Below are 27643 nucleotides of genomic sequence, written 5' to 3' on the forward strand. Positions count from 1 at the left end.
CTCCGGACACAACACTGAGGGGAGTTAAATGAGAGTGTTCCCACCCAAATCTGTAAGCACTCTTCCTTCCCCTTACCTTATTACCCTTCTCTGTACCCCCTGACCCCCTGCCCCTAGCTAATTATCCTGGGCAAAACTCAATTCCCTCCAACCCTCTTTCCTCTCCTCTTCTCTCCTTCTCTCTCTCTCTCAAAGCATGATTGGTCAACTCCCCCCCTCTCATTCTCTCTCCCTGCTTAAATACTTTTAACATAAAGAGGGAGGGAGGGATGGGAAGGAGGGAGGGATGGGGGAGGGGAATTGTGTGTGTGCACTCTGTTGTCACTGGCAGGCAGAGCTAGAAAGAGAGAGAGAGAGAGAGAGGAGGGAGAGAGGGAGGGAGGGAGAGGGATAGTTGAGTTGTGTCCCATACATGGAGAAAAAAAGGGCAGCGGTGAACACAAGGTCTGCTCTCTGCCCCACAGGATTATCTAACTGCTGCGTTCCGATAGAAAGAGAATCTGCAGGCATGAATAGGTAAGAACAGCTTCTCTCTCCTCTGTCTTCAGTGTTGGAGTGTTGTGACCGCAGCGCTGTGCTGTGTTTCTACTGTAGCGTGGTAGGAGGTGTCTGTCTGTGTCTGTTTGACTTGGCTCTATCTCTGTGGGTGTGAAGGAAGTACAGGAAGCGTGGACTTGTCTTTGGCCGCTGGCCACTATGTACATTCCCAAGCTCAACATCTCCTGTTCTTCTGTCTATCTGTCCATCTGTTTAGCCCCTGTGGGTTTCTCTGCCCTCTCACTTACCTCTCTCTGCCAATATCTCTTTCTATAATTCTTTCTCATCGTCTGCACTATTTCATATTTCTAGAAGTGTATAAATAGCTCTGTTTATTTCAAAGCAATTTAGAAATGAGTCTACTTATAAAAGTTAATTTAGAGATGTCTGTGTGTGTCAGGTTTAGGTAAATCAGTTCAGCCCACTCCAGACAGAAGCCTTGTGCAGTCCATTGTTCAGGGACAGCCGTGCGCTGGGGTTACTGCATAATATTCACTTCCATATGATTGGATGGTAATGGTTGGACCGCTTTACGAAGAGTTTCACGCTTTTTATCGCATTGAAGAAACATGCTAAAAATCCACATTACAGATTTTGGATATTCATGGAATGAAGTTGTTAAGTCCTGTATGTAACGGAAAATTGCACATGTTCATTCTGACTTTCAACATAGCTTTTTCAATATTCAGCCTAATACTCTTCTAGCTGGTCTGAAACAGGATGTGGAATTTATCCATTATGTTTTGAGGACCAAGTATTTTCAATATGTGCACCTTTTGAGACATGAATGTTTGCCATTTTTATGTAAGATCTGTTCAATTCGATGTGATCTGATAGTCCTGGGGTTGTTGGAGAGGCTAAAGTCATATTAGATCAACAAATCTAATTAAAAAAATAATACAAAAAAAATGCAGCAAGATTATAATACATTTCATCTGAGTACATGATTTCACTAGAAATGCTTGGCTTATTTTCCCTGGAAAGTAGAGCAAAACTAAAATGTAATGTCCTTGTTTTGAAATTTCCTTTCATTTGTATCAAGAGTATATCTGAAAACGGGAAAATCAGTCAGTCAGAATGCCTGCTGTGGGTAAAACGTTGTTGTAGGAAACATCGTTTATCATTATTTTGACTACTTCTAGTGCCTTATTGTGTTACAGTAAGTCTCATGAGAATGCAGTTTTTACAGCCCTAGCTAATACACAGAGCAACAGAGCAGTCTTTACAGCCCTAGCTAATACACAGAGCAACAGAGCAGTCTTTACAGCCCTAGCTAACGCATAGAGCAACAGAGCAGTCTTTACAGCCCTAGCTAACGCACAGAACAACAGAGCAGTCTTTACAGACCTAGCTAACGCACAGAGCAACAGAGCAGTCTTTACAGCCCTAGCTAACGCACAGAACAACAGAGCAGTCTTTACAGACCTAGCTAACGCACAGAACAACAGAGCAGTCTTTACAGCCCTAGCTAACGCACAGAACAACAGAGCAGTCTTTACAGCCCTAGCTAACGCACAGAGCAACAGAGCAGTCTTTACAGCCCTAGCTAACGCACAGAACAACAGAGCAGTCTTTACAGCCCTAGCTAACGCACAGAACAACAGAGCAGTCTTTACAGCCCTAGCTAACGCACAGAACAACAGAGCAGTCTTTACAGCCCTAGCTAATACACAGAACAACAGAGCAGTCTTTACAGACCTAGCTAACGCACAGAACAACAGAGCAGTCTTTACAGCCCTAGCTAATGCACAGAACAACAGAGCAGTCTTTACAGCCCTAGCTAATGCACAGAACAACAGAGCAGTCTTTACAGCCCTAGCTAACGCACAGAACAACAGAGCAGTCTTTCCAGCCCTAGCTAACGCACAGAACAACAGAGCAGTCTTTACAGCCCTAGCTAACGCACAGAACAACAGAGCAGTCTTTACAGCCCTAGCTAACGCACAGAACAACAGAGCAGTCTTTACAGCCCTAGCTAACGCATAGAACAACAGAGCAGTCTTTACAGCCCTAGCTAACGCATAGAACAACAGAGCAGTCTTTACAGCCCTAGCTAACGCACAGAGCAACAGAGCAGTCTTTACAGCCCTAGCTAACGCACAGAGCAACAGAGCAGTCTTTACAGCCCTAGCTAACGCATAGAACAACAGAGCAGTCTTTACAGCCCTAGCTAACGCACAGAGCAACAGAGCAGTCTTTACAGACCTAGCTAACGCACAGAGCAACAGAGCAGTCTTTACAGCCCTAGCTAACGCACAGAACAACAGAGCAGTCTTTACAGCCCTAGCTAACGCACAGAACAACAGAGCAGTCTTTACAGACCTAGCTAACGCACAGAGCAACAGAGCAGTCTTTACAGCCCTAGCTAACGCACAGAACAACAGAGCAGTCTTTACAGCCCTAGCTAACGCACAGAACAACAGAGCAGTCTTTACAGCCCTAGCTAACGCACAGAACAACAGAGCAGTCTTTACAGCCCTAGCTAACGCACAGAACAACAGAGCAGTCTTTACAGCCCTAGCTAATGCACAGAACAACAGAGCAGTCTTTACAGCCCTAGCTAACGCACAGAACAACAGAGCAGTCTTTACAGCCCTAGCTAACGCACAGAACAACAGAGCAGTCTTTACAGCCCTAGCTAACGCACAGAACAACAGAGCAGTCTTTACAGCCCTAGCTAACGCACAGAGCACTGGTCTCAGCTAACACACAGAGCCCTGGTCTCAGCTAACACACAGAGCCATGGTCTCAGCTAACACACAGAAAGCACTGGTCTCAGCTAACACACAGAAAGCCCTGGTCTCAGCTAACACACAGAAAGCCCTGGTCTCAGCTAACACACAGAAAGCACTGGTCTCAGCTAACACACAGAAAGCCCTGGTCTCAGCTAACACACAGAAAGCCCTGGTCTCAGCTAACACACAGAAAGCACTGGTCTCAGCTAACACACAGAAAGCACTGGTCTGAGCCAACGCACAGAGCACTGGTCTCAGCCAATGCACAGAGCACTGGTCTCAGCTAACACACAGAAAGCACTGGTCTTAGCCAATACACAGAGCCCTGGTCTCAGCCAATGCACAGAGCACTGGTCTCAGCTAACACACAGAAAGCAGTGGTCTCAGCCAATGCACATAGCACTGGTCTCAGCTAACACACAGAAAGCAGTGGTCTCAGCCAATGCACAGAGCACTGGTCTCAGCTAACACACAGAAAGCAGTGGTCTTCTGGTTGTTTTTGTGAGGGAGTCAGATTTAGAAGGCTCTCTTTAAAGCCCTGCTCTCTGAACACAGCCTCTCTGTGTCCATTCCTGTCTGCCTCAGGCTAATGAATATTGATGTGGTGAAATATATTGGCACCCTTGCACTTTACAATTGAGTGCAATGGAGCAGAATGCTCTTTTTCCGATAAAAACAAAATGGGTGAATGCCAATTTTTACCCTGTGGCCACCAGCAACTTTGACAGGTGATATAAACGACACAGTAAATGAGAATCATTGTGTCCTAAAAAATGTATTTGAATTGTGAATAACTTAGTCTAGGACACATGTGACTTGGAAGTGAAAACTCAACATTTTGCTTTAGATTCTTTTTCTTCTTCTTTGTCCTGTGAAGTTGCAAATCAAACAAATACACATGTAAAATCTAACAAATACACATGTAAAATCTAACAAATACACATGTAAAATCTAACAAATACACATGTAAAATCTAACAAATACACATGTAAAATCTAACAAATACACATGTAAAATCAAACAAATACACATGTAAAATCTAACAAATACACATGTAAAATCTAACAAATACACATGTAAAATCTAACAAATACACACGTAAAATCTAACAAATACACACGTAAAATCTAACAAATACACATGTAAAATCTAACAAATACACATGTAAAATCTAACAAATACACATGTAAAATCTAACAAATACACATGTAAAATCTAACAAATACACATGTAAAATCTAACAAATACACATGTAAAATCTAACAAATACACATGTAAAATCTAACAAATACACACGTAAAATCTAACAAATACACACGTAAACGCCAAAAGTATTTTCAATATCAACTTATTTTAAAATTGTAATTTATGCAACGGTGCTGATATATTTGACAGCATCTGTACCTTTGTGTGTGACTCAGTCTGGGAGACAGCGGGTGTTAATGTGGATGTGTGTGTGTGACTCAGTCTGGGAGACAGCGGGTGTTAATGTGGATGTGTGTGTGACTCAGTCTGGGAGACAGCGGGTGTTAATGTGGATGTGTGTGTGTGACTCAGTCTGGGAGACAGCGGGTGTTAATGTGGATGTGTGTGTGACTCAGTCTGGGAGACAGCGGTTGTTAATGTGGATGTGTGTGTGACTCAGTCTGGGAGACAGCGGGTGTTAATGTGGATGTGTGTGTGTGACTCAGTCTGGGAGACAGCGGGTGTTAATGTGGATGTGTGTGTGACTCAGTCTGGGAGACAGCGGGTGTTAATGTGGATGTGTGTGTGTGACTCAGTCTGGGAGACAGCGGGTGTTAATGTGGATGTGTGTGTGACTCAGTCTGGGAGACAGCGGGTGTTAATGTGGATGTGTGTGTGACTCAGTCTGGGAGACAGCGGGTGTTAATGTGGATGTGTGTGTGTGACTCAGTCTGGGAGACAGCGGGTGTTAATGTGGATGTGTGTGTGACTCAGTCTGGGAGACAGCGGGTGTTAATGTGGATGTGTGTGTGTGGTTAGTTGATGCCTGTGTATTGGAGTGTGTGAAATGGTTAGTTGATGCCTGTGTATTGGAGTGTGTGTGGTTAGTTGATGTCTGTGTAATGGAGTGTGTGAAATGGTTAGTTGATGCCTGTGTATTGGAGTGTGTGTGGTTAGTTGATGCCTGTGTATTAGAGTGTGTGTGGTTAGTTGATTATTGTGTATTAGAGTGTGTGTGGTTAGTTGATGCCTGTGTATTGGAGTGTGTGCGGTTAGTTGATGCCTGTGTATTAGAGTGTGTGTGGTTAGTTGATGCCTGTGTATTGGAGTGTGTGAAATGGTTAGTTGAGGCCTGTGTATTAGAGTGTGTGAAATGGTTAGTTGATGCCTGTGTATTGGAGTGTGTGAAATGGTTAGTTGATGCCTGTGTAATGGAGTGTGTGAAATGGTTAGTTGATGCCTGTGTATTGGAGTGTGTGAAATGGTTAGTTGATGCCTGTGTATTAGAGTGTGTGAAATGGTTGGTTGATGCCTGTGTATTGGAGTGTGTGTGAAATGGTTAGTTGATGCCTGTGTATTATAGTGTGTGAAATGGTTAGTTGATGCCTGTGTAATGGAGTGTGTGAAATGGTTAGTTGATGCCTGTGTATTAGAGTGTGTGAAATGGTTAGTTGATGCCTGTGTATTGGAATGTGTGAAATGGTTAGTTGATGCCTGTGTATTAGAGTGTGTGAAATGGTTAGTTGATGCCTGTGGATTGGAGTGTGTGAAATGGTTAGTTGATGCCTGTGTATTAGAGTGTGTGTGGTTAGTTGATGCCTGTGTATTGGAGTGTGTGAAATGGTTAGTTGATGCCTGTGTATTAGAGTGTGTGAAATGGTTAGTTGATGCCTGTGTATTAGAGTGTGTGAAATGGTTAGTTGATGCCTGTGTATTAGAGTCTGTGAAATGGTTAGTTGATGCCTGTGTGTGAAATGGTTAGTTGATGCCTGTGTATTGGAGTGTGTGAAATGGTTAGTTGATGCCTGTGTATTGTAGTGTGTGAAATGGTTAGTTGATGCCTGTGTATTGGAGTGTGTGTGGTTAGTTGATGTCTGTGTATTGGAGTGTGTGTGGTTTGTTGACGCCTGTGTATTGGAGTGTGTGTGGTTAGTTGATGCCTGTGTATTGGAGTGTGTGTGGTTAGTTGATGCCTGTGTATTGGAGTGTGTAAAATGGTTAGTTGATGCCTGTGTATTGGAGTGTGTGAAATGGTTAGTTGATGCCTGTGTATTAGAGTGGGTGAAATGGTTAGTTGATGCCTGTGTATTAGAGTGTGTGAAATGGTTAGTTGATGCCTGTGTATTGGAGTGTGTGTGGTTAGTTGATGCCTGTGTATTGGAGTGTGTGTGGTTAGTTGATGCCTGTGTATTAGAGTGTGTGAAATGGTTAGTTGATGTCTGAATATTAGAATGTGTGAAATGGTTAGTTGATGCCTGTGTATTAGAGTGTGTGAAATGGTTAGTTGATGCCTGTGTATTGGAGTGTGTGTGGTTAGTTGATGTCTGTGTATTTGAGTGTGTGTGGTTAGTTGATGCCTGTGTAATGGAGTGTGTCAAATGGTTAGTTGATGTCTGTGTATTGGAGTGTGTGAAATGGTTAGTTGATGCCTGTGTATTAGAGTGTGTGAAATGGTTAGTTGATGCCTGTGTAATGGAGTGTGTGAAATGGTTAGTTGATGCCTGTGTATTAGAGTGTGTGAAATGGTTAGTTGATGCGTGTTTATTAGAGTGTGTGAAATGGTTAGTTGATGCCTGTGTGTGAAATGGTTAGTTGATGCCTGTGTATTGGAGTATGTGAAATGGTTAGTTGATGCCTGTGTATTAGAGTGTGTGAAATGGTTAGTTTATGTCTGTTTATTAGAGTGTGTGAAATGGTTAGTTGATGTCTGTGTATTAGAGTGTGTGAAATGGTTAGTTGATGCCTGTGGATTGGAGTGTGTGAAATGGTTAGTTGATGCCTGTGTATTAGAGTGTGTGTGGTTAGTTGATGCCTGTGTATTGGAGTGTGTGAAATGGTTAGTTGATGCCTGTGTATTAGAGTGTGTGAAATGGTTAGTTGATGCCTGTGTATTAGAGTGTGTGAAATGGTTAGTTGATGCCTGTGTATTAGAGTGTGTGAAATGGTTAGTTGATGCCTGTGTGTGAAGTGGTTAGTTGATGCCTGTGTATTGGAGTGTGTGAAATGGTTAGTTGATGCCTGTGTATTGTAGTGTGTGAAATGGTTAGTTGATGCCTGTGTATTGGAGTGTGTGTGGTTAGTTGATGTCTGTGTATTGGAGTGTGTGTGGTTAGTTGACGCCTGTGTATTGGAGTGTGTGTGGTTAGTTGATGCCTGTGTATTGGAGTGTGTGTGGTTAGTTGATGCCTGTGTATTGGAGTGTGTGAAATGGTTAGTTGATGCCTGTGTATTGGAGTGTGTGAAATGGTTAGTTGATGCCTGTGTATTAGAGTGGGTGAAATGGTTAGTTGATGCCTGTGTATTAGAGTGTGTGAAATGGTTAGTTGATGCCTGTGTATTGGAGTGTGTGTGGTTAGTTGATGCCTGTGTATTGGAGTGTGTGTGGTTAGTTGATGCCTGTGTATTAGAGTGTGTGAAATGGTTAGTTGATGTCTGAATATTAGAATGTGTGAAATGGTTAGTTGATGCCTGTGTATTAGAGTGTGTGAAATGGTTAGTTGATGCCTGTGTATTGAAGTGTGTGTGGTTAGTTGATGTCTGTGTATTTGAGTGTGTGTGGTTAGTTGATGCCTGTGTAATGGAGTGTGTGAAATGGTTAGTTGATGTCTGAATATTAGAGTGTGTGAAATGGTTAGTTGATGTCTGTGTATTGGAGTGTGTGAAATGGTTAGTTGATGCCTGTGTATTAGAGTGTGTGAAATGGTTAGTTGATGCCTGTGTATTGGAGTGTGTGTGGTTAGTTGATGCCTGTGTATTGGAGTGTGTGTGGTTAGTTGATGCCTGTGTATTAGAGTGTGTGAAATGGTTACTTGATGCCTGTGTATTGGAGTGTGTGTGGTTAGTTGATGCCTGTGTATTGGAGTGTGTGAAATGGTTAGTTGATGCCTGTGTATTGGAGTGTGTGTGGTTAGTTGATGCCTGTGTATTGGAGTGTGTGTGGTTAGTTGATGCCTGTGTATTAGAGTGTGTGAAATGGTTAGTTGATGCCTGTGTATTGGAGTGTGTGTGGTTAGTTGATGCCTGTGTATTGGAGTGTGTGTGGTTAGTTGATGTCTGTGTATTGGAGTGTGTGTGGTTAGTTGATGCCTGTATAATGGAGTGTGTGAAATGGTTAGTTTATGTCTGTGTATTAGAGTGTGTGAAATGGTTAGTTGATGTCTGTGTATTAGAGTGTGTGAAATGGTTAGTTGATGCCTGTGGATTGGAGTGTGTGAAATGGTTAGTTGATGCCTGTGTATTAGAGTGTGTGTGGTTAGTTGATGCCTGTGTATTGGAGTGTGTGAAATGGTTAGTTGATGCCTGTGTATTAGAGTGTGTGAAATGGTTAGTTGATGCCTGTGTATTAGAGTGTGTGAAATGGTTAGTTGATGCCTGTGTATTAGAGTGTGTGAAATGGTTAGTTGATGCCTGTGTGTGAAATGGTTAGTTGATGCCTGTGTATTGGAGTGTGTGAAATGGTTAGTTGATGCCTGTGTATTGTAGTGTGTGAAATGGTTAGTTGATGCCTGTGTATTGGAGTGTGTGTGGTTAGTTGATGTCTGTGTATTGGAGTGTGTGTGGTTAGTTGACGCCTGTGTATTGGAGTGTGTGTGGTTAGTTGATGCCTGTGTATTGGAGTGTGTGTGGTTAGTTGATGCCTGTGTATTGGTGTGTGTGAAATGGTTAGTTGATGCCTGTGTATTGGAGTGTGTGAAATGGTTAGTTGATGCCTGTGTATTAGAGTGGGTGAAATGGTTAGTTGATGCCTGTGTATTAGAGTGTGTGAAATGGTTAGTTGATGCCTGTGTATTGGAGTGTGTGTGGTTAGTTGATGCCTGTGTATTGGAGTGTGTGGTTAGTTGATGCCTGTGTATTAGAGTGTGTGAAATGGTTAGTTGATGTCTGAATATTAGAATGTGTGAAATGGTTAGTTGATGCCTGTGTATTAGAGTGTGTGAAATGGTTAGTTGATGCCTGTGTATTGGAGTGTGTGTGGTTAGTTGATGTCTGTGTATTTGAGTGTGTGTGGTTAGTTGATGCCTGTGTAATGGAGTGTGTGAAATGGTTAGTTGATGTCTAAATATTAGAGTGTGTGAAATGGTTAGTTGATGTCTGTGTATTGGAGTGTGTGAAATGGTTAGTTGATGCCTGTGTATTAGAGTGTGTGAAATGGTTAGTTGATGCCTGTGTAATGGAGTGTGTGAAATGGTTAGTTGATGCCTGTGTATTAGAGTGTGTGAAATGGTTAGTTGATGCCTGTTTATTAGAGTGTGTGAAATGGTTAGTTGATGCCTGTGTGTGAAATGGTTAGTTGATGCCTGTGTATTGGAGTATGTGAAATGGTTAGTTGATGCCTGTGTATTAGAGTGTGTGAAATGGTTAGTTGATGCCTGTGTATTAGAGTGTGTGAAATGGTTAGTTGATGCCTGTGTATTGGAGTGTGTGTGGTTAGTTGATGCCTGTGTATTGGAGTGTGTGTGGTTAGTTGATGCCTGTGTATTAGAGTGTGTGAAATGGTTACTTGATGCCTGTGTATTGGAGTGTGTGTGGTTAGTTGATGCCTGTGTATTGGAGTGTGTGAAATGGTTAGTTGATGCCTGTGTATTGGAGTGTGTGTGGTTAGTTGATGCCTGTGTATTAGAGTGTGTGTGGTTAGTTGATGCCTGTGTATTGGAGTGTGTGTGGTTAGTTGATGCCTGTGTATTAGAGTGTGTGAAATGGTTAGTTGATGCCTGTGTATTGGAGTGTGTGTGGTTAGTTGATGCCTGTGTATTGGAGTGTGTGTGGTTCGTTGATGCATGTGTATTAGAGTGTGTGAAATGGTTAGTTGATGTTTGTGTATTGGAGTGTGTGTGGTTAGTTGATGTCTGTGTATTGGAGTGTGTGTGGTTAGTTGATGCCTGTATAATGGAGTGTGTGAAATGGTTAGTTTATGTCTGTGTATTAGAGTGTGTGAAATGGTTAGTTGATGTCTGTGTATTGGAGTGTGTGAAATGGTTAGTTGATGCCTGTGTATTAGAGTGTGTGAAATGGTTAGTTGATGCCTGTGTAATGGAGTGTGTGAAATGGTTAGTTGATGCCTGTGTATTAGAGTGTGTGAAATGGTTAGTTGATGCCTGTGTATTAGAGTGTGTGAAATGGTTAGTTGATGCCTGTGTATTAGAGTGTGTGTGGTTAGTTGATGCCTGTGTATTAGAGTGTGTGAAATGGTTAGTTGATGCCTGTGTATTAGAGTGTGTGAAATGGTTAGTTGATGCCTGTGTATTGGAGTGTGTGAAATGGTTAGTTGATGCCTGTGTATTGGAGTGTGTGTGGTTAGTTGATGCCTGTGCGGAACGTGGTTGCGTGCTTGTATGCTTGTGCGTACTTACACTTGTGCTTGCTTGTATACATGTGTATTGGCGTGTGTGTGTGTGTAAGTGGTTGCGTGCTCGTAAACGTGTGTGAGTGCGTGTGTTTACCCGTGTGTTTACCCGTGTCTTTACCCGTGTGTTTACCTGTGATCAAAACTCTCTAAAGTTGAATGTTCCTGGGCTGATAGAGTAGTTTGGACGGCTGGTTGATTACCTTTTTACTGAGGAATGGGTTTACTTTTCAGAATCGTGTTTTGTAAGTTATATTTCTTAAATTGCTTGTAAATATTGTAGGTGTTTATTGAGTTGGATTTGTAAATGTTGTGAATTTGTATGATTGTGTGCCGGGCTCCCAATGGGATTTCCCTGTTTAAATCGATTGAAATAAAACAAGGCCCCCCCCGTCCCCCCCACCCCCATCCGCCTCTCAGCCCAGTGCTGTTTGAGATATCGTGTGTGACTAACATTTGAACTAACAGATGGACGGACGTGCACAGATCCACAGTCCCCACCTCAATAAAAACATTTTGTCCAAAAACATTGTGCATCTGTAACTGTCTCTCATCTCCTTCTACAGGGTAAGAGTGTTTTAGCGTATTAGTACTGGCAGCCCGTAACAGTGATGGACAACAGGCAGACAGACACTAACCTGGACCTGGCTGGTTACTGCTCTCCTCTGACAGAACTACTCTCCTCCTAACTGAGACCAGCTCCACAGAATGCTGAGCCCCATTGCCCCCTATAGTAAGTACCATACACTCACCCCTATATCACAGAATGCTGAGCCCCATTGCCCCCTATAGTAAGTACCATACACTCACCCCTATATCACAGAATGCTGAGCCCCATTGCCCCCTATAGTAAGTACCATACACTCACCCCTATATCACAGAATGCTGAGCCCCATTGCCCCCTATAGTAAGTACCATACACTCACCCCTATATCACAGAATGCTGAGCCCCATTGCCCCCTATAGTAAGTACCATACACTCACCCCTATATCACAGAATGCTGAGCCCCATTGCCCCTATAGTAAGTACCATACACTCACCCCTATATCACAGAATGCTGAGCCCCATTGCCCCCTATAGTAAGTACCATACACTCACCCCTATATCACAGAATGCTGAGCCCCATTGCCCCTATAGTAAGTACCATACACTCACCCCTATATCACAGAATGCTGAGCCCCATTGCCCCCTATAGTAAGTACCATACACTCACCCCTATATCACAGAATGCTGAGCCCCATTGCCCCCTATAGTAAGTACCATACACTCACCCCTATATCACAGAATGCTGAGCCCCATTGCCCCCTATAGTAAGTACCATACACTCACCCCTATATCACAGAATGCTGAGCCCCATTGCCCCCTATAGTAAGTACCATACACTCACCCCTATATCACAGAATGCTGAGCCCCATTGACCCCTATAGTAATATATAGTAAGTACCATACACTCACCCCTATATCACAGAATGCTGAGCCCCATTGCCCCCTATAGTAAGTACCATACACTCACCCCTATATCACAGAATGCTGAGCCCCATTGACCCCTATAGTAATATATAGTAAGTACAATACACTCACCCCTATATCACAGAATGCTGAGCCCCATTGACCCCTATAGTAATATATAGTAAGTACCATACACTATATCACAGGTGCCAAACTCAGTCCACGGAGATCTTAGTGTCTGCGAGTTTTCACTCCTCCTTTGTACCTGATTGATGAATTAAGGTCACTAATTAGTAAGGAACTCCCCTCAACGGGTTGTCTATGTCTTAATTGAAAGGAAAAAACTCAAACTCACAGACACTAGACCGTGCATGGAGTTTGACACCCCTTCCCAACATTGTAGTTACGTACAGTGCTATGTGTGATACATGTCGATAGTAAGTACACTACATATGTACACTCTGTATCTACGTGTAGTGTAGTGTAGTGTAGTGTAGTGTAGTGTGGGGTGGTGTAGTGTAGTGCAGTGCAGTGTAGTGTAGTGTAGTGTAGTGTAGTGTGGTGTAGTGCAGTGCAGTGTAGTGTAGTGTACACTCTGTATCTACGTGTAGTGTAGTGTACACTCTGTATCTACACTACCGTTCAAAAGTTTGTGGTCACTTAGAAATGTCCTTGTTTTTGAAGGAAAAGCAAATTTTTTTGTCTATTAAAAGAACATCAAATTGATCAGAAATATAGTGTAGACATTGTTAATGTTGTAAATGACTATTGTAGCTGGAAACGGCTGATTTTCTATTGGACTATCTACATAGGCGTACAGAGGCCCATTATCAGCAACCATCATTCCTGTGTTCCAATGGCATGTTGTGTTTGCAATTATGTTAGCACAGCTGAAGAAGCAATAAAACTGGCCTTTTTAGACTGGAGCATCAACATTTGTGGGTTCAATTACAGGCCCAAAATGGCCAGAAACAAATACCTTTCTTCTGAAATTCGTCAGTCTATTCTTGTTCTGAGAAATGAAGGCTATTCCATATGAGAAATTGTCAAGAAACTGAAGATCTGGTACAACGCTGTCTACCACTCCCTTCACAGAACAGCGCAAACTGGCTCTAACCAGAATAGAAAGAGGAGTGGGAGGCCCCGGTGCACAACTGAGCAGGACGACAAGTACATTAGAGTGTCTAGTTTGAGAAACAGACGCCCCACAAGTCCATCTTGTGGGGCGTCTTGTATCTACGTGTAGTGTAGTGTAGTGCAGTGCAGTGTACACTATGTATCTACGTGTAGCGTAGTGTAGGGTAGGGTTGGGTAGGGTAGGGTAGTGTACACTGTATCTATGTGTAGTGTAGTGTAGTGTAGTGTAGTGTAGTGTAGTGTAGTGTAGTGTAGTGTACACTGTATCTATGTGTAGTGTAGTGTACTCTCTGTATCTATGTGTAGTGTAGTGTCGTGTAGTGTAGTCTAGTGTAGTGTACACTCTGTATCTATATGTCGTGTAGTGTGGTGTAGTGTAGTATAGTGTACACTCTGTATCTATGTGTAGTGTAGTGTAGTCTAGTGTAGTGTACACTCTGTATCTATGTGTAGTGTAGTGTCGTGTAGTGTAGTCTAGTGTAGTGTACACTCTGTATCTACATGTCGTGTAGTGTGGTGTAGTGTAGTATAGTGTACACTCTGTATCTATGTGTAGTGTAGTGTAGTGTAGTATAATGTGCACTCTGTATCTATGTGTAGTGTAGTGTCGTGTAGTGTAGTCTAGTGTAGTGTACACTCTGTATCTACATGTCGTGTAGTGTGGTGTAGTGTAGTATAGTGTACACTCTGTATCTATGTGTAGTGTAGTGTGGTGTAGTGTAGTATAGTGCACTCTGTATCTACGTGTAGTGTAGTGTGGTGTAGTCTAGTGTAGTGTACACTCTGTATCTACATGTCGTGTAGTGTGGTCTAGTGTAGTATAGTGTACACTCTGTATCTATGTGTAGTGTAGTGTGGTGTAGTGTAGTATAGTGCACTCTGTATCTATGTGTAGTGTAGTGTGGTGTAGTGTGGTGTAGTGTACACTCTGTATCTATGTGTAGTGTAGTGTGGCGTACACTCTGTCCAGTCATTTTGAACAGAATAGGAATCCACAGTAGTGTAGTTGTGAAAGGAAATGACAGCCTGTGGTCTTCTAGTGCGCTCTGGATGACCTCAGTGTTCTTTTCCTGGTGCCGGACCAGTCCAAATGTTCCAGAACTAGAAGAGGAAGAGATGGAAAGAGGGAGAGACGGAGAGAAAAGAGGTTGGAAGGTTTATGACTTTAGCGGTAGAAACCCTGTGGTTCTGGCAGTGTGTTTTCACAAACCCTAATTTCACTAACTGTCGTTTCACAAACCCTCCTTTCACTAACTGTCGTTTCACAAACCCTCATTTCACTAACTGTCGTTTCACAAACCCTAATTTCACTAACTGTCGTTTCATAAACCCTCATTTCACAAACTGTGTTTTCACAAACCCTCATTTCAATAACTGTCGTTTCACAAACCCTCATTTCACTAACTGTTGTTTCACAAACCCTCATTTCACTAACTGTTGTTTCACAAACCCTCATTTCACAGGCTACCACTGCTCTGGTTCAGAGTTCATGATACCACTGCTCTGGTTCAGAGTTCACGATACCACTGCTCTGGTTCAGAGTTCATGATACCACTGCTCTGGTTCAGAGTTTAGGCTACCACTGCTCTGGTTCAGAGTTCATGATACCACTACTCTGGTTCAGAGTTCATGATACCACTGCTCTGGTTCAGAGTTCATGATACCACTGCTCTGGTTCAGAGTTCACGATACCACTGTTCTGGTTCAGAGTTCATGATACCACTGCTCTGGTTCAGAGTTCATGATACCACTGCTCTGGTTCAGAGTTCATGATACCACTGCTCTGGTTCAGAGTTCACGATACCACTGTTCTGGTTCAGAGTTCATGATACCACTGCTCTGGTTCAGAGTTTATGATACCACTGCTCTGGTTCAGAGTTTAGGCTACCACTGCTCTGGTTCAGAGTTCATGATACCACTACTCTGGTTCAGAGTTCAGGCTACCAATGCTTTGGTTCAGAGTTCAGGCTACCACTACTCTGGTTCAGAGTTCAGGCTACCACTGCTCTGGTTCAGAGTTCAGGCTACCACTGCTCTGGTTCAGAGTTCAGGCTACCACTACTCTGGTTCAGAGTTCATGATACCACTGCTCTGGTTCAGAGTTCATGATACCACTGCTCTGGTTCAGAGTTCATGATACCACTGTTCTGGTTCAGAGTTTAGGCTACCACTGCTCTGGTTCAGAGTTCATGATACCACTGCTCTGGTTCAGAGTTTAGGCTACCACTGCTCTGGTTCAGAGTTCATGATACCACTGCTCTGGTTCAGAGTTCATGATACCACTACTCTGGTTCAGAGTTCAGGCTACCAATGCTTTGGTTCAGAGTTCAGGCTACCACTGCTCTGGTTCAGAGTTCAGGCTACCACTGCTCTGGTTCAGAGTTCAGGCTACCACTACTCTGGTTCAGAGTTCATGATACCACTGCTCTGGTTCAGAGTTCAGGCTACCACTGCTCTGGTTCAGAGTTCATGATACCACTACTCTGGTTCAGAGTTCAGGCTACCACTACTCTGGTTCAGAGTTCATGATACCACTGCTCTGGTTCAGAGTTCAGGCTACCAATGCTTTGGTTCAGAGTTCAGGCTACCACTGCTCTGGTTCAGAGTTCAGGCTACCACTGCTCTGGCTCTCCTCCTATCTACCTCTCCTCCTCTCCTCCTCTCCTCCTCTCTACCTCTCTATCTCTCTACCTCTCTCCTTCTCCTCCTTCTCATCCTCTCTACCTCTCTCCATCTCCTCCTCTCCTCCTCTCTACCTCTCTCCTTCTCCTCCTCTCTACCTCTCAACCTCTCTACCTCTCTCCTTCTCCTCTTCTTTACCTCTCTATCTCTCTACCTCTCTACCTCTCTCCTTCTCCTCCTCTTTACTTCTCTACCTCTCTATCTTTCTACCTCTCTCCCTCTCCTCCTCTCCTCCTCTCTATCTCTCTACCTCTCTCCTTCTCCTCTTCTTTACCTCTCTATCTCTCTACCTCTCTACCTCTCTCCTTCTCCTCCTCTTTACCTCTCTACCTCTCTATCTCTCTACCTCTCTCCCTCTCTATCTCTCTACCTCTCTCCCTCTCCTCCTCTCCTCCTCTCTACCTCTCTATCTCTCTACCTCTCTCCTTCTCCTCCTTCTCCTCCTCTCTACCTATCTACCTCTCTACCTCTCTCCCTCTCGTCCTCTCGTCCTCTCGTCCTCTCCTCCTCTCCACCTCTCTCCTTCTCCTCCTCTCTACCTCTCTATCTCTTTACCTCTTTACCTCTCTATCTCTTTACCTCTCTACCTCTCTCCCTCTCCTCCTCTCCTCCTCTCTACCTCTCTATCTCTCTACCTCGCTACCTCTCCTCCTCTCTACCTCTGTACCTCTATCTCTCTACCTCTCTCCCTCTCCTCCTCTCCTCCTCTCTACCTCTCTATCTCTCTACCTCTCTCCTTCTCCTCCTTCTCCTCCTCTCTACCTATCTACCTCTCTACCTCTCTCCCTCTCGTCCTCTCGTCCTCTCCTCCTCTCTACCTCTCTCCTTCTCCTCCTCTCTACCTCTCTATCTCTTTACCTCTTTACCTCTCTATCTCTTTACCTCTCCTCCTCTCCTCCTCTCCTCCTCTCTACCTCTGTACCTCTATCTCTCTACCTCTCCACAACAGCAATGTCTAGCGGGCAGCATGTGGCTGCTCTGTCTGTCTGCGTCTCAAGAGTCCTTTTCTCTTTATCTCCTCTGAAAGGAGCTTTATTGGCCTAATAGTTACAAGACAAAAGGGACGAATCTAACAGAATGAGCAATTTACCAAGTATAACTTCATAATGGTTTGGAATATAAATCCTTTTGTATTCCTCTGGAGTACGTTGTGGAATGGTGGGATGTATGTGGTGTTGGTGGGAGCGAGGTAATGAGAATTTAAACTGGACAAACCTTGCAATTCGAGCCAGTGACGTATTTGTGAATTTCTTGTTTTTTCTCCTAGTTGATTTGTTTTCTTGATGTTGAAAATACACCAATCATGACGCTATCAGAAGAAACGTTGCCAGATCACTAAGAAATGTCTGACCTTATTTATCATTATATGAAACGTTATTTATTTTACTTTTGCAATGGCCCTCCCTAGCTGATTTAAGAAAAAACTTTATTTATAATCTTATTTTATGATGTGGTAATTAAATCGGTAGATCCTGATGGAACTGTTGTGAACTGATGGAACTGTTGTGAACTGACTTCCATCAGGCAGACCATACATACTGACTGACCAATCAACAGTCTCCTCTGCTCTCTTCAGAACACGTATATCCAAGAATGTCACAAACTACGGGTGGGATGTTTAGAATACCTTTTAGAATGCCTCTGGACTCATTCAACACACCACATTTTGTATGAAATGGTCTCGGCTGGCTCTGCCTGTACACACACACTACAGGTTTTCTTGTACTGTAGCTATAGCTTGAGGTTGTTTCATTAGAATAAGTGTTGTGCTGTGTACTGCTGTGGTGGTGAGTGGTGTGAACGGTTGGTAACAGGTTGCTAGCATGTCTCTTTCTGGACAGAGAGATCGTAGGAGAGCACACACAGTGGAGTTAGTCATCATGCTTATGGTATCTGAGACCACTGGCACAGAGCGAGAGGTGTCTCTCTCTCTCCCTACCTCTCCCCCCCTCTCTCTCTCTCTCTCTACCTCTCTCTACCTCTCCCTCCCTCTCTCCCTACCTCTCCCTACCTCTCCCCCCTCTCTCTCTCTACCTCTCCCTCTCTCTCTCCCTACCTCTCCCCCCTCTCTCTCTCTACCTCTCTCTACCTCTCCCTCTCTCTCTCCCTACCTCTCCCCCCCTCTTTCTCTCTCTCTCCCTACCTCTCCCCCCTCTCTCTCTCTACCTCTCTCTACCTCTCCCTCCCTCTCTCCCTACCTCTCCCCCCTCTTTCTCTCTCTCTCCCTACCTCTCCCCCCTCTCTCTCTCTACCTCTCTCTACCTCTCCCTCTCTCTCTCCCTACCACTCCCCTCCTCTTTCTCTCTCTCTCCCTACCTCTCTCCCCCCTCTTTCTCTCTCTCTCTCCCTACCTCTCTCCCCCTCTTTCTCTCTCTCCCTACCTCTCCCCCCCTCTTTCTCTCTCTCCCTACCTCTCCCCCTCTCTTTCTCTCTCTCTCTCTCTCTCTCTCCTTGCCTCTCCCCCTCTCTCTCTACTTTCTCTCTCTCCCTACCTCTCCCCCTCTCTTTCTCTCTCTCTCTCCTTACCTCTCTTTCTCTCTCTCTCCTTACCTCTCCCCCTCTCTCCCCCCTCTCTCTCTACTTTCTCTCTCTCTCTCCCTACCTCTCCCCCCTCTTTCTCTCTCTCCCTACCTGTCCCCCTATCTTTCTCTCTCTCCCTACCTCTCCCCCTCTCTTTCTCTCTCTCCCTACCTCTCCCCCTCTCTTTCTCTCTCTCTCCTTACCTCTCCCCCTCTCTCTCCCCCCTCTCTCTCTACTTTCTCTCTCTCTCCCTACCTCTCCCCCGTCTCTCTCTCTCTCCCTCTCTCTCCCTACCTCTCCCCCCTCTTTCTCTCTCTCCATACCTCTCTCTCTCTCTTTCCCTCTCTCTCTCTCCTTACCTCTCCCCTCTCTCTCTCTCCCCCACTCTCTACTTTGTCTCTCTCTCTCCCTACCTCTCCCCCCTCTTTCTCTCTCTCTCTCTCTCTCTCTCTCTCTCTCTCTCTCTCCTCTCTTTCTCTCTCCTTACCTCTCCCCCTCTCTCCCCCTCTCTCTACCTCTCTCCCTCTCTTTCTCTCTTTCTCCTTACCTCTCCCCCTCTTACTAAAACACTGCATTCTTTATGGTATTTTAGTCTCTCTCTCTCTCTCTCTCTCCCTCTCCCCCCCCCCCCCCTCTCTCTCTCTCTCTCTCTCAATTAATTTCAATTCAATTCAATTCGCTTTATTGGCATGACATAACAATGTACATATTGCCAAAGCTTATTTTGGATATTTACAATATAAAAAATAAATAAAATGAGAATCAAAATTGTCAACGGGACAACAGTAGCAACAATAACCAAGGGTCAAAATAACCATACATTCAACAATAACAATAAGCATACAGTAGAGGACATGTGCAGGTTGATTGGTCTTTCAGACACTGTCCCTCAACTTATGGCAGGCAGCAATGTAGTGCGCTGCCAACCCACAGCTCTCTGCGTCCTCCCCCAACAGGACGGGTAGCCTATCCTCATCAGAGAGGTCTTTGAAACCTTGAATAAGGGTTTCAAATTTGGGAAAATGACACTCTAATTGTTTTATATTTTTTACATTTTGTCAGGAAATGCAGCTCCTTCTCAGGTTCTGCAGTGGTTGCACAGCCTTTCCTCTACAGGGAGCCAGGTTTTCCTGTCTACCCTTCTCTCTCTCTCCTCTCTCTCTCTCTCTCTCTCTCTATCTCTCCTTACCTCTCCCCTTCGCTCTCTCTCCTTACCTCTCCCCTTCGCTCTCTCTCTCTCTCCTTACCCCCTCTCTCTCTCTCTCTCTCTCTCTCTCTCTCTCCTCTCACCTCTCCCCTTCGCTCTCTCTCTCTCCTTACCTCTCCCCTTCGCTCTCTCTCTCTCCTTACCTTTCTCTCTCTCTCTCTCTCTCTCTCTCTCTCTCTCTCTCTCTCTCTCTCTCTCTCTCTCTCCCTACCTCTCCCCCTCTCTCTCTCAGCGTTCATTGTGACACTCCTGGTTTGTTATTTGTTTTAACCCTTTCTTCACGATTCTTCTGGACACAAATCATGTGAAGAGGAGGGTTAATGTATGTGGTGTACATGTGAACAATCTCACCCACATGTCTGAATTTTCTTTGTGGGGAAGACTAAATATTCCTACTTTCTTATGTTACTTCTGACTCCTAGCACTAGTATTTCAGCTTAGTCTCACACACACACACACACACACACACACACACACACACACACACACACACACACACACACACACACACACACACACACACACACACACACACACACACACACACACACACACACACACACACACACACACACACACAGAGAGAGAGAGAGAGAGCTGGGATACACTCTTTCCTCATTGAGAGCTTTCATAGACCTTCTATTCACCTCATCTGTTTCGTCATGTCCCCTCTGTGTTTCCGTCCGGCCGTTGTTCCTACCCCCTGGCTCCTGGCGCTCTATCTCTCATCCAGAAGACCCCAAGTTAGGCCTGCCAGCTATGGCCGGACCTGAATGAAACTTGAGAGAGATTCCAGGGGCCATGGATACTCCTGGAGGGATTTGGTGCAAAGAATCTGTAATCTACACTTCAAACAGGCTCCTAAATCAGTCCCAGGCCGGTAGCCCAGGAGTGCCCTAACCCTTGTTGCTGGGGGCCCCCACTGCTGGTGGAGGGATACCTTTTCTTTTCAACACACCGACACACATATGCCTGCCTGGCCTGACTTAGAGTAGAGTGGGGCAGCTCCAAGCCTTCAGCTCCAAGCCTTCAGCTCCAAGCCTTCAGCTCCAAGCCTTCAGCTCCAGCACATTTTGTAACTCTCCTTTCTGTGAACCGGGCTGACTTGACTCATGAGGGCCGGGCTGACTTGACTCATGGGGGCCGAGCTGACTTGACTCATGAGGGCCGGGCTGACTTGACTCATGGGGGCCGAGCTGACTTGACTCATGGGGGCCGGGCTGACTTGACTCATGGGGGCCGAGCCGACTTGACTCATGGGGGCCGGGCTGACTTGACTCATGGGGGCCGGGCTGACTTGACTCATGAGGGCCGAGCTGACTTGACTCATGGGGGCCGAGCCGACTTGACTCATGGGGGCCGGGCTGACTTGACTCATGAGGGCCGAGCTGACTTGACTCATGGGGGCCGGGCTGACTTGACTCATGGGGGCCGAGCCGACTTGACTCATGGGGGCCGGGCTGACTTGACTCATGAGGGCCGGGCTGACTTAACTCATGGGGGCCGGGCTGACTTGACTCATGGGGGCCGAGCCGACTTGACTCATGGGGGCCGGGCTGACTTGACTCATGAGGGCCGGGCTGACTTGACTCATGAGGGCCGGGCTGACTTGACTCATGAGGGCCGGGCTGACTTGACTCATGAGGGCCGGGCTGACTTGACTCATGAGGGCCGGGCTGACTTGACTCATGAGGGCCGGGCTGACTTGACTCATGAGGGCCGGGCTGACTTGACTCATGGGGGCCGGGCTGACTTGACTCATGAGGGCCGGGCTGACTTGACTCATGAGGGCCGGGCTGACTGGACTCATGGGGGCCGAGCTGACTTGACTCATGGGGGCCGAGCTGACTTGACTCATGGGGGCCGAGCCGACTTGACTCATGAGGGCCGGGCTGACTTGACTCATGAGGGCCGGGCTGACTTTTACAAGGCCCCCCATAGGACTAGGTTACAGCATGGCTCCTACATATATCTGCCAAGAATCTCTGTTTCTCATTGCGCTCGAGGTTGGTCACTCTATAAAGTGTGAGCGTCAAACTGGTCCACAGTTTAGGCATATTCAAAAAGAAAAGCACTGGTGTGTTCTGTGTGTGCACAAGTTTTTCCCTGGATTTTCAGAGCAGGTGTTTTCTTCTATAGTGAGAGGACCAGGTTGGAGAGGAGGGGTATGAGGGGTACAGCGGTGACAGCATGGAGATAGAGATGGTGAGGGGTACAGCGGTAGCAGCATAGAGATAGAGATGGTGAGGGGTACAGCGGTAGCAGCATGGAGATGGTGAGGGGTACAGTGGTAGCAGCATGGAGATAGAGATGGTGAGGGGTACAGCTGGTAGCAGACATGGAGATAGAGATGGTGAGGGGTACAGCGGTAGCAGCATGGAGATAGAGATGGTGAGGGGTACAGCGGTAGCAGCATGGAGATAGAGATGGTGAGGGGTACAGTGGTAGCAGCATGGAGATAGAGATGGTGAGGGGTACAGCGGTAGCAGCATGGAGATAGAGATGGTGAGGGGTACAGCGGTAGCAGCATGGAGATGGTGAGGGGTACAGCGGTAGCAGCATGGAGATAGAGATGGTGAGGGGTACAGCGGTAGCAGCATGGAGATGGTGAGGGGTACAGCGGTAGCAGCATGGAGATAGAGATGGTGAGGGGTACAGTGGTAGCAGCATAGAGATAGAGATGGTGAGGGGTACAGCGGTAGCAGCATGGAGATAGAGATGGTGAGGGGTACAGTGGTAGCAACATGGAGATAGAGATGGTGAGGGGTACAGCGGTAGCAGCATGGAGATGGTGAGGGGTACAGCGGTAGCAGCATGGGAGATAGAGATGGTGAGGGGTACAGCGGTAGCAGCATGGAGATAGAGACTGGTGAGGGGGTACAGCGGTAGCAGCATGGAGATGGTGAGGGGTACAGCGCGTAGCAGCATGGAGATAGAGATGGTGAGGGGTACAGCGGTAGCAGCATGGAGATAGAGATGGTGAGGGGTACAGCGGTAGCAGCATGGAGATAGAGATGGTGAGGGGTACAGAGCGGTGACAGCATGGAGATAGAGATGGTGAGGGGTACAGCGGTAGCAGCATGGAGATAGAGATGGTGAGGGGTACAGCGGTAGCAGCATGGAGATAGAGATGGTGAGGGGTACAGCGGTAGCAGCATGGAGATAGAGATGGTATTGTATTTTCTCAGCGCCTGCTGAAGTGTCTGTGTGAATGAGAGCTGAGATCATTAGTGAGGGCTGTGAATGAGCTCTAATTAGCCCCCACCGCTGTGTGTGTGTGTGTGTGTGTGTGTGTGTGTGTGTGTGTGTGTGTGTGTGTGTGTGTGTGTGTGTGTGTGTGTGTGTGTGTGTGTGTGTGTGTGTGTGTGTGTGTGTGTGTGTGTGTGTGTGTGTGTGTGTGTGTGTGCTTATGTGCATACATGTTAATGTGTGTGTTCTTGCATTTTGTGTGGTTTTGCATGTGTATGAGTGTCTTTATGTCCAGAGATCAGGTAGGGGTTAGGGCACCTAGGTCTAAGGCAGCACGGCCATACTTCCCTCTCCCTGGGTTCATCAGCTCATTAAGGACATCTCCACTACCATTAAGGGCCCAATTAAGATACACATTCTCAGAGTTCACAAGGGTGCTGAGGCAGCAGAATTCAGCCAGAACAGTTCACGCTATGGTGACTAATTAGTCATTTACCACACACCTACCTTCTTCAGTTATGCAGTTAGCTGACCATTTGTAATGTAAAAGCATCGGTGTCGTAAAACACATCACAACATCATTGAGTTCCTCCAATATCTGTGTAGTAACATTGTAACTACACTGGTAACAACGTTATATTTATATTTTTGTTGTTACACAACAATCATTTATTGTGAGCTTTTTTGCTTTTTTTGTGTTGTGTGCTAACCCAAAACAACACATCCCAGAGCTGGTGTCCATGTAGTCAGAGCAACAACACATCTCAGAGCTGGTGTCCATGTAGTCAGAGCAACAACACATCCCAGAGCTGGTGTCCATGTAGTCAGAGCAACAACACATCCCAGAGCTGGTGTCCATGTGGTCAGAGGAGCAACACATCCCAGAGCTGGTGTCCATGTAGTCAGAGCAACAACACATCCCAGAGCTGGTGTCCATGTAGTCAGAGCAACAACACATCCCAGAGCTGGTGTCCATGTAGTCAGAGCAACAACACATCCCAGAGCTGGTGTCCATGTAGTCAGAGCAACAACACATCCCAGAGCTGGTGTCCATGTGGTCAGAGGAGCAACACATCCCAGAGCTGGTGTCCATGTAGTCAGAGCAACAACACATCCCAGAGCTGGTGTCCATGTGGTCAGAGGAGCAACACATCCCAGAGCTGGTGTCCATGTAGTCAGAGCAACAACACATCCCAGAGCTGGTGTCCATGTAGTCAGAGCAACAACACATCCTAGAGCTGGTGTCCATGTAGTCAGAGCAACAACACATCCCAGAGCTGGTGTCCATGTAGTCAGAGCAACAACACATCTCAGAGCTGGTGTCCATGTAGTCAGAGCAACAACACATCTCAGAGCTGGTGTCCATGTAGTCAGAGCAACAACACATCCCAGAGCTGGTGTCCATGTAGTCAGAGCAACAACACATCCCAGAGCTGGTGTCCATGTAGTCAGAGCAACAACACATCCCAGAGCTGGTGTCCATGTGGTCAGAGGAGCAACACATCCCAGAGCTGGTGTCCATGTAGTCAGAGCAACAACACATCCCAGAGCTGGTGTCCATGTAGTCAGAGCAACAACACATCCCAGAGCTGGTGTCCATGTGGTCAGAGGAGCAACACATCCCAGAGCTGGTGTCCATGTAGTCAGAGCAACAACACATCCCAGAGCTGGTGTCCATGTAGTCAGAGCAACAACACATCCTAGAGCTGGTGTCCATGTAGTCAGAGCAACAACACATCCCAGAGCTGGTGTCCATGTAGTCAGAGCAACAACACATCCTAGAGCTGGTGTCCATGTAGTCAGAGCAACAACACATCCCAGAGCTGGTGTCCATGTGGTCAGAGGAGCAACACATCTCAGAGCTGGTGTCCATGTAGTCAGACCAAAGGGAAGGGACAGAGAGAGAAAGATTATAAGGAGGGAGAGAGAGAAAGAAAGAGAGAGATTATAAAGAAAGCGAGAAAGAGAGCGATACATAAATTATAAAGAGGGGGAAAGAGAGAAAGAGAGAGATAGATATATTATAAAGCGTGGGAGAGAGAGAAAGAGAGAGATATATAGATTATAAAGAGGGGGGGAGAGAGAGAGATAGAGAACAGAGAGATAGACTATAAAGAGGGAGAGAGAGAGAGAGAGAGAGAGAGAGAGAGAGAAAGAGAGAGAGAGAGAGATTATAAAGAAGGGGAGAGAGAGAAGGAGAACAGAGAGATAGATTATAAAGAGAGGGAGAGTGTCACGGCTGTCTGAAGAATGGGACCAAAGTGCAGCGTGTATTCCGTTCCACATTTTATTTAAACTGTGAAACTATGCAAGACATACAAATAAACTCATAAACAAAACAACAAACCGTGACGAAGAGGTGCAACAGACACTTACTCAAAATACAATCTCCCACAAACCCAGGTGGGAAAAACAACTACTTAAGTATGGTCTCCAATTAGAGACAACGATGACCAACTGCCTCTAATTGGAGATCATCCCCCCAAAAAACATAGAAATACAAAAACAAGAACATGACAACATAGAAAATCTAAACTAGACACAACCCCGTCACACCCTGACCTACTCTACCATAGAAAATAAAAGCTTCTATGGTCAGGACGTGACAGAGAGAGAGAAAGAGAGAGAAAGAAAGACATATATAGATAAAGAGGGGAGAGAAAAAGAGAGAGAGAGAGAGAGAGAGAGAGAGAGAGAGAGAGAGAGAGATTATAAAGAGGGGGAGAGAGGGATAGATTATATGGGGGGAGAAAGAAAGAGATAGCTTGTAAGGAGGGGGAAAGAGGAGATTGGAAGGAAAAGATAGAGCAGAGCTGTAGAGGAGAGGGAGAGATAGAGACTGCAGGGGGAAGAGATGGCTGAGAATAAGGGAGGAGGAGGAGAAGGAGGAGGGAGACAGATGGAAGGGGTGAGTTGTCATCACAGAGCCTTCAGACAGCTGTTCTTTGATATATTAGTGGACACACACACACACACACACACACACACACACACACACACACACACACACACACACACACACACACACACACACACACACACACACACACACACACACATATATATATAGGAACCCTGTTTTTGTTAAAGGGGAGGGGGGATAAGTGGCTGACCATTTGTGGACGTCTGTTAGGTTAGTGTAGCAGGGTAGCAGGCACGGGGGATGGGAACAGTTGTTTCCAAAACTACGAGCACGAAGCACAGTGACATATCTAAGCTATTTACTTCAGAGGAGTCTGAGTTTTTTAGAGAGCGTTGAAAAGGAGACTAAAATACAGACTGACGAGCTTACATGGGATTCGCTTTTGCTGCACACACAATATCAGCAGTATTTCTCAGTGTTTGTCAATTAATCAACGTTTAAACAAAAAACCAGTAAGTAGTTACTGTAAGTGCTTTTCCCTTAAAAACAAACTGCTGTAGGAACATTCATTAAGATCATATACAGTCATTTTTAATCATGTCAACTTTCATTTTATTTTGTTTATCCATTTCATATTGAATAGTAGCTGCACAGCAGGGTTGGGGTCAATTCCATTTCAATTCCAGTAAATAAAAAAAGGCAACCAAATTCCAAATCCAGATTTTCCTAATTGAAAAGCATTGAGCAGAATTTGAATCGGAATTGGAATTGGAATTCAGGAATTGACAGGAAATGGAATCGACCAACCCTTCTGCACAGTGTGTATTTTTAGATCCCAGTGTTTAGATTTTTCTGTTAATCTGCAGCAGCAGCAGCATAAGCAGCAACCCTCTGGGAAGCTGAAAGAAAACCATATGAGTTGACAAACTGTCTGTCACATACAGTGCCGTGAAAAAGTATCTCTCACGTCGCTATGGAGGAATTTTGTCCCACTCTTCCATATAGAGCTGCTGTAACTCAGCGACATTTGATCAGTCTCTCACGTCGCTATGGAGGAATTTTGTCCCACTCTTCCATATAGAGCTGCTGTAACTCAGCGACATTTGATCAGTCTCTCACGTCGCTATGGAGGAATTTTGTCCCACTCTTCCATATAGAGCTGCTGTAACTCAGCGACATTTGATCAGTCTCTCACCTCGCTGTGGAGGAATTTTGTCCCACTCTTCCATATAGAGCTGCTGTAACTCAACGACATTTGTGGGTTGAACTGCTTGAAAATCCTACCACTGTGTTAGAGTAGTTCATCATGTTAGAGTAGTTCATCATGTTAGAGTAGTTCATTGTGTTAGAGTAGTTCATTGTGTTAGAGTAGTTCATCATGTTAGAGTAGTTCATCGTGTTAGAGTAGTTCATTGTGTTAGAGTAGTTCATCATGTTAGAGTAGTTCATCATGTTAGAGTAGTTCATCGTGTTAGAGTAGTTCATCATGTTAGAGTAGTTCATCGTGTTAGAGTAGTTCATTGTGTTAGAGTAGTTCATTGTGTTAGAGTAGTTCATTGTGTTAGAGTAGTTAATTGTGTTAGAGTAGTTCATTGTATTAGAGTAGTTCATCATGTTAGAGTAGTTCATTGTGTTAGAGTAGTTCATCATGTTAGAGTAGTTCATTGTGTTAGAGTAGTTCATTGTGTTAGAGTAGTTCATCATGTTAGAGTAGTTCATCATGTTAGAGTAGTTCATTGTGTTAGAGTAGTTCATTGTGTTCGAGTAGTTCATTGTGTTAGAATAGTTCATTGTG

At 45.3% G+C, this 27643-nt stretch overlaps 1 protein-coding gene across 2 annotated transcripts in view; it reads left to right on the forward strand.

Annotated features, from left to right (window-relative positions):
- Positions 1–326: 326 nt before the first annotated feature.
- The window catches only part of LOC106572722 (fidgetin-like protein 2), a 49406-nt gene continuing 22089 nt past the window's right edge, over positions 327–27643 (forward strand). The window contains exons 1-2 of one of the 2 annotated variants that reach the window (XM_014147151.3): positions 327–516; positions 11367–11533. In XM_014147151.3, coding sequence (XP_014002626.3) covers positions 11509–11533 — 25 coding nt within the window. In that variant the 5' untranslated portion in view covers positions 327–516; positions 11367–11508. The other variant, XM_014147152.3, reaches the window with a different exon arrangement.

This window comes from Salmo salar, chromosome 15, assembly GCF_965601325.2.
Source record: "Salmo salar chromosome 15, fSalSal1, whole genome shotgun sequence".
Classification (NCBI taxonomy): Eukaryota; Metazoa; Chordata; class Actinopteri; order Salmoniformes; family Salmonidae; genus Salmo; species Salmo salar.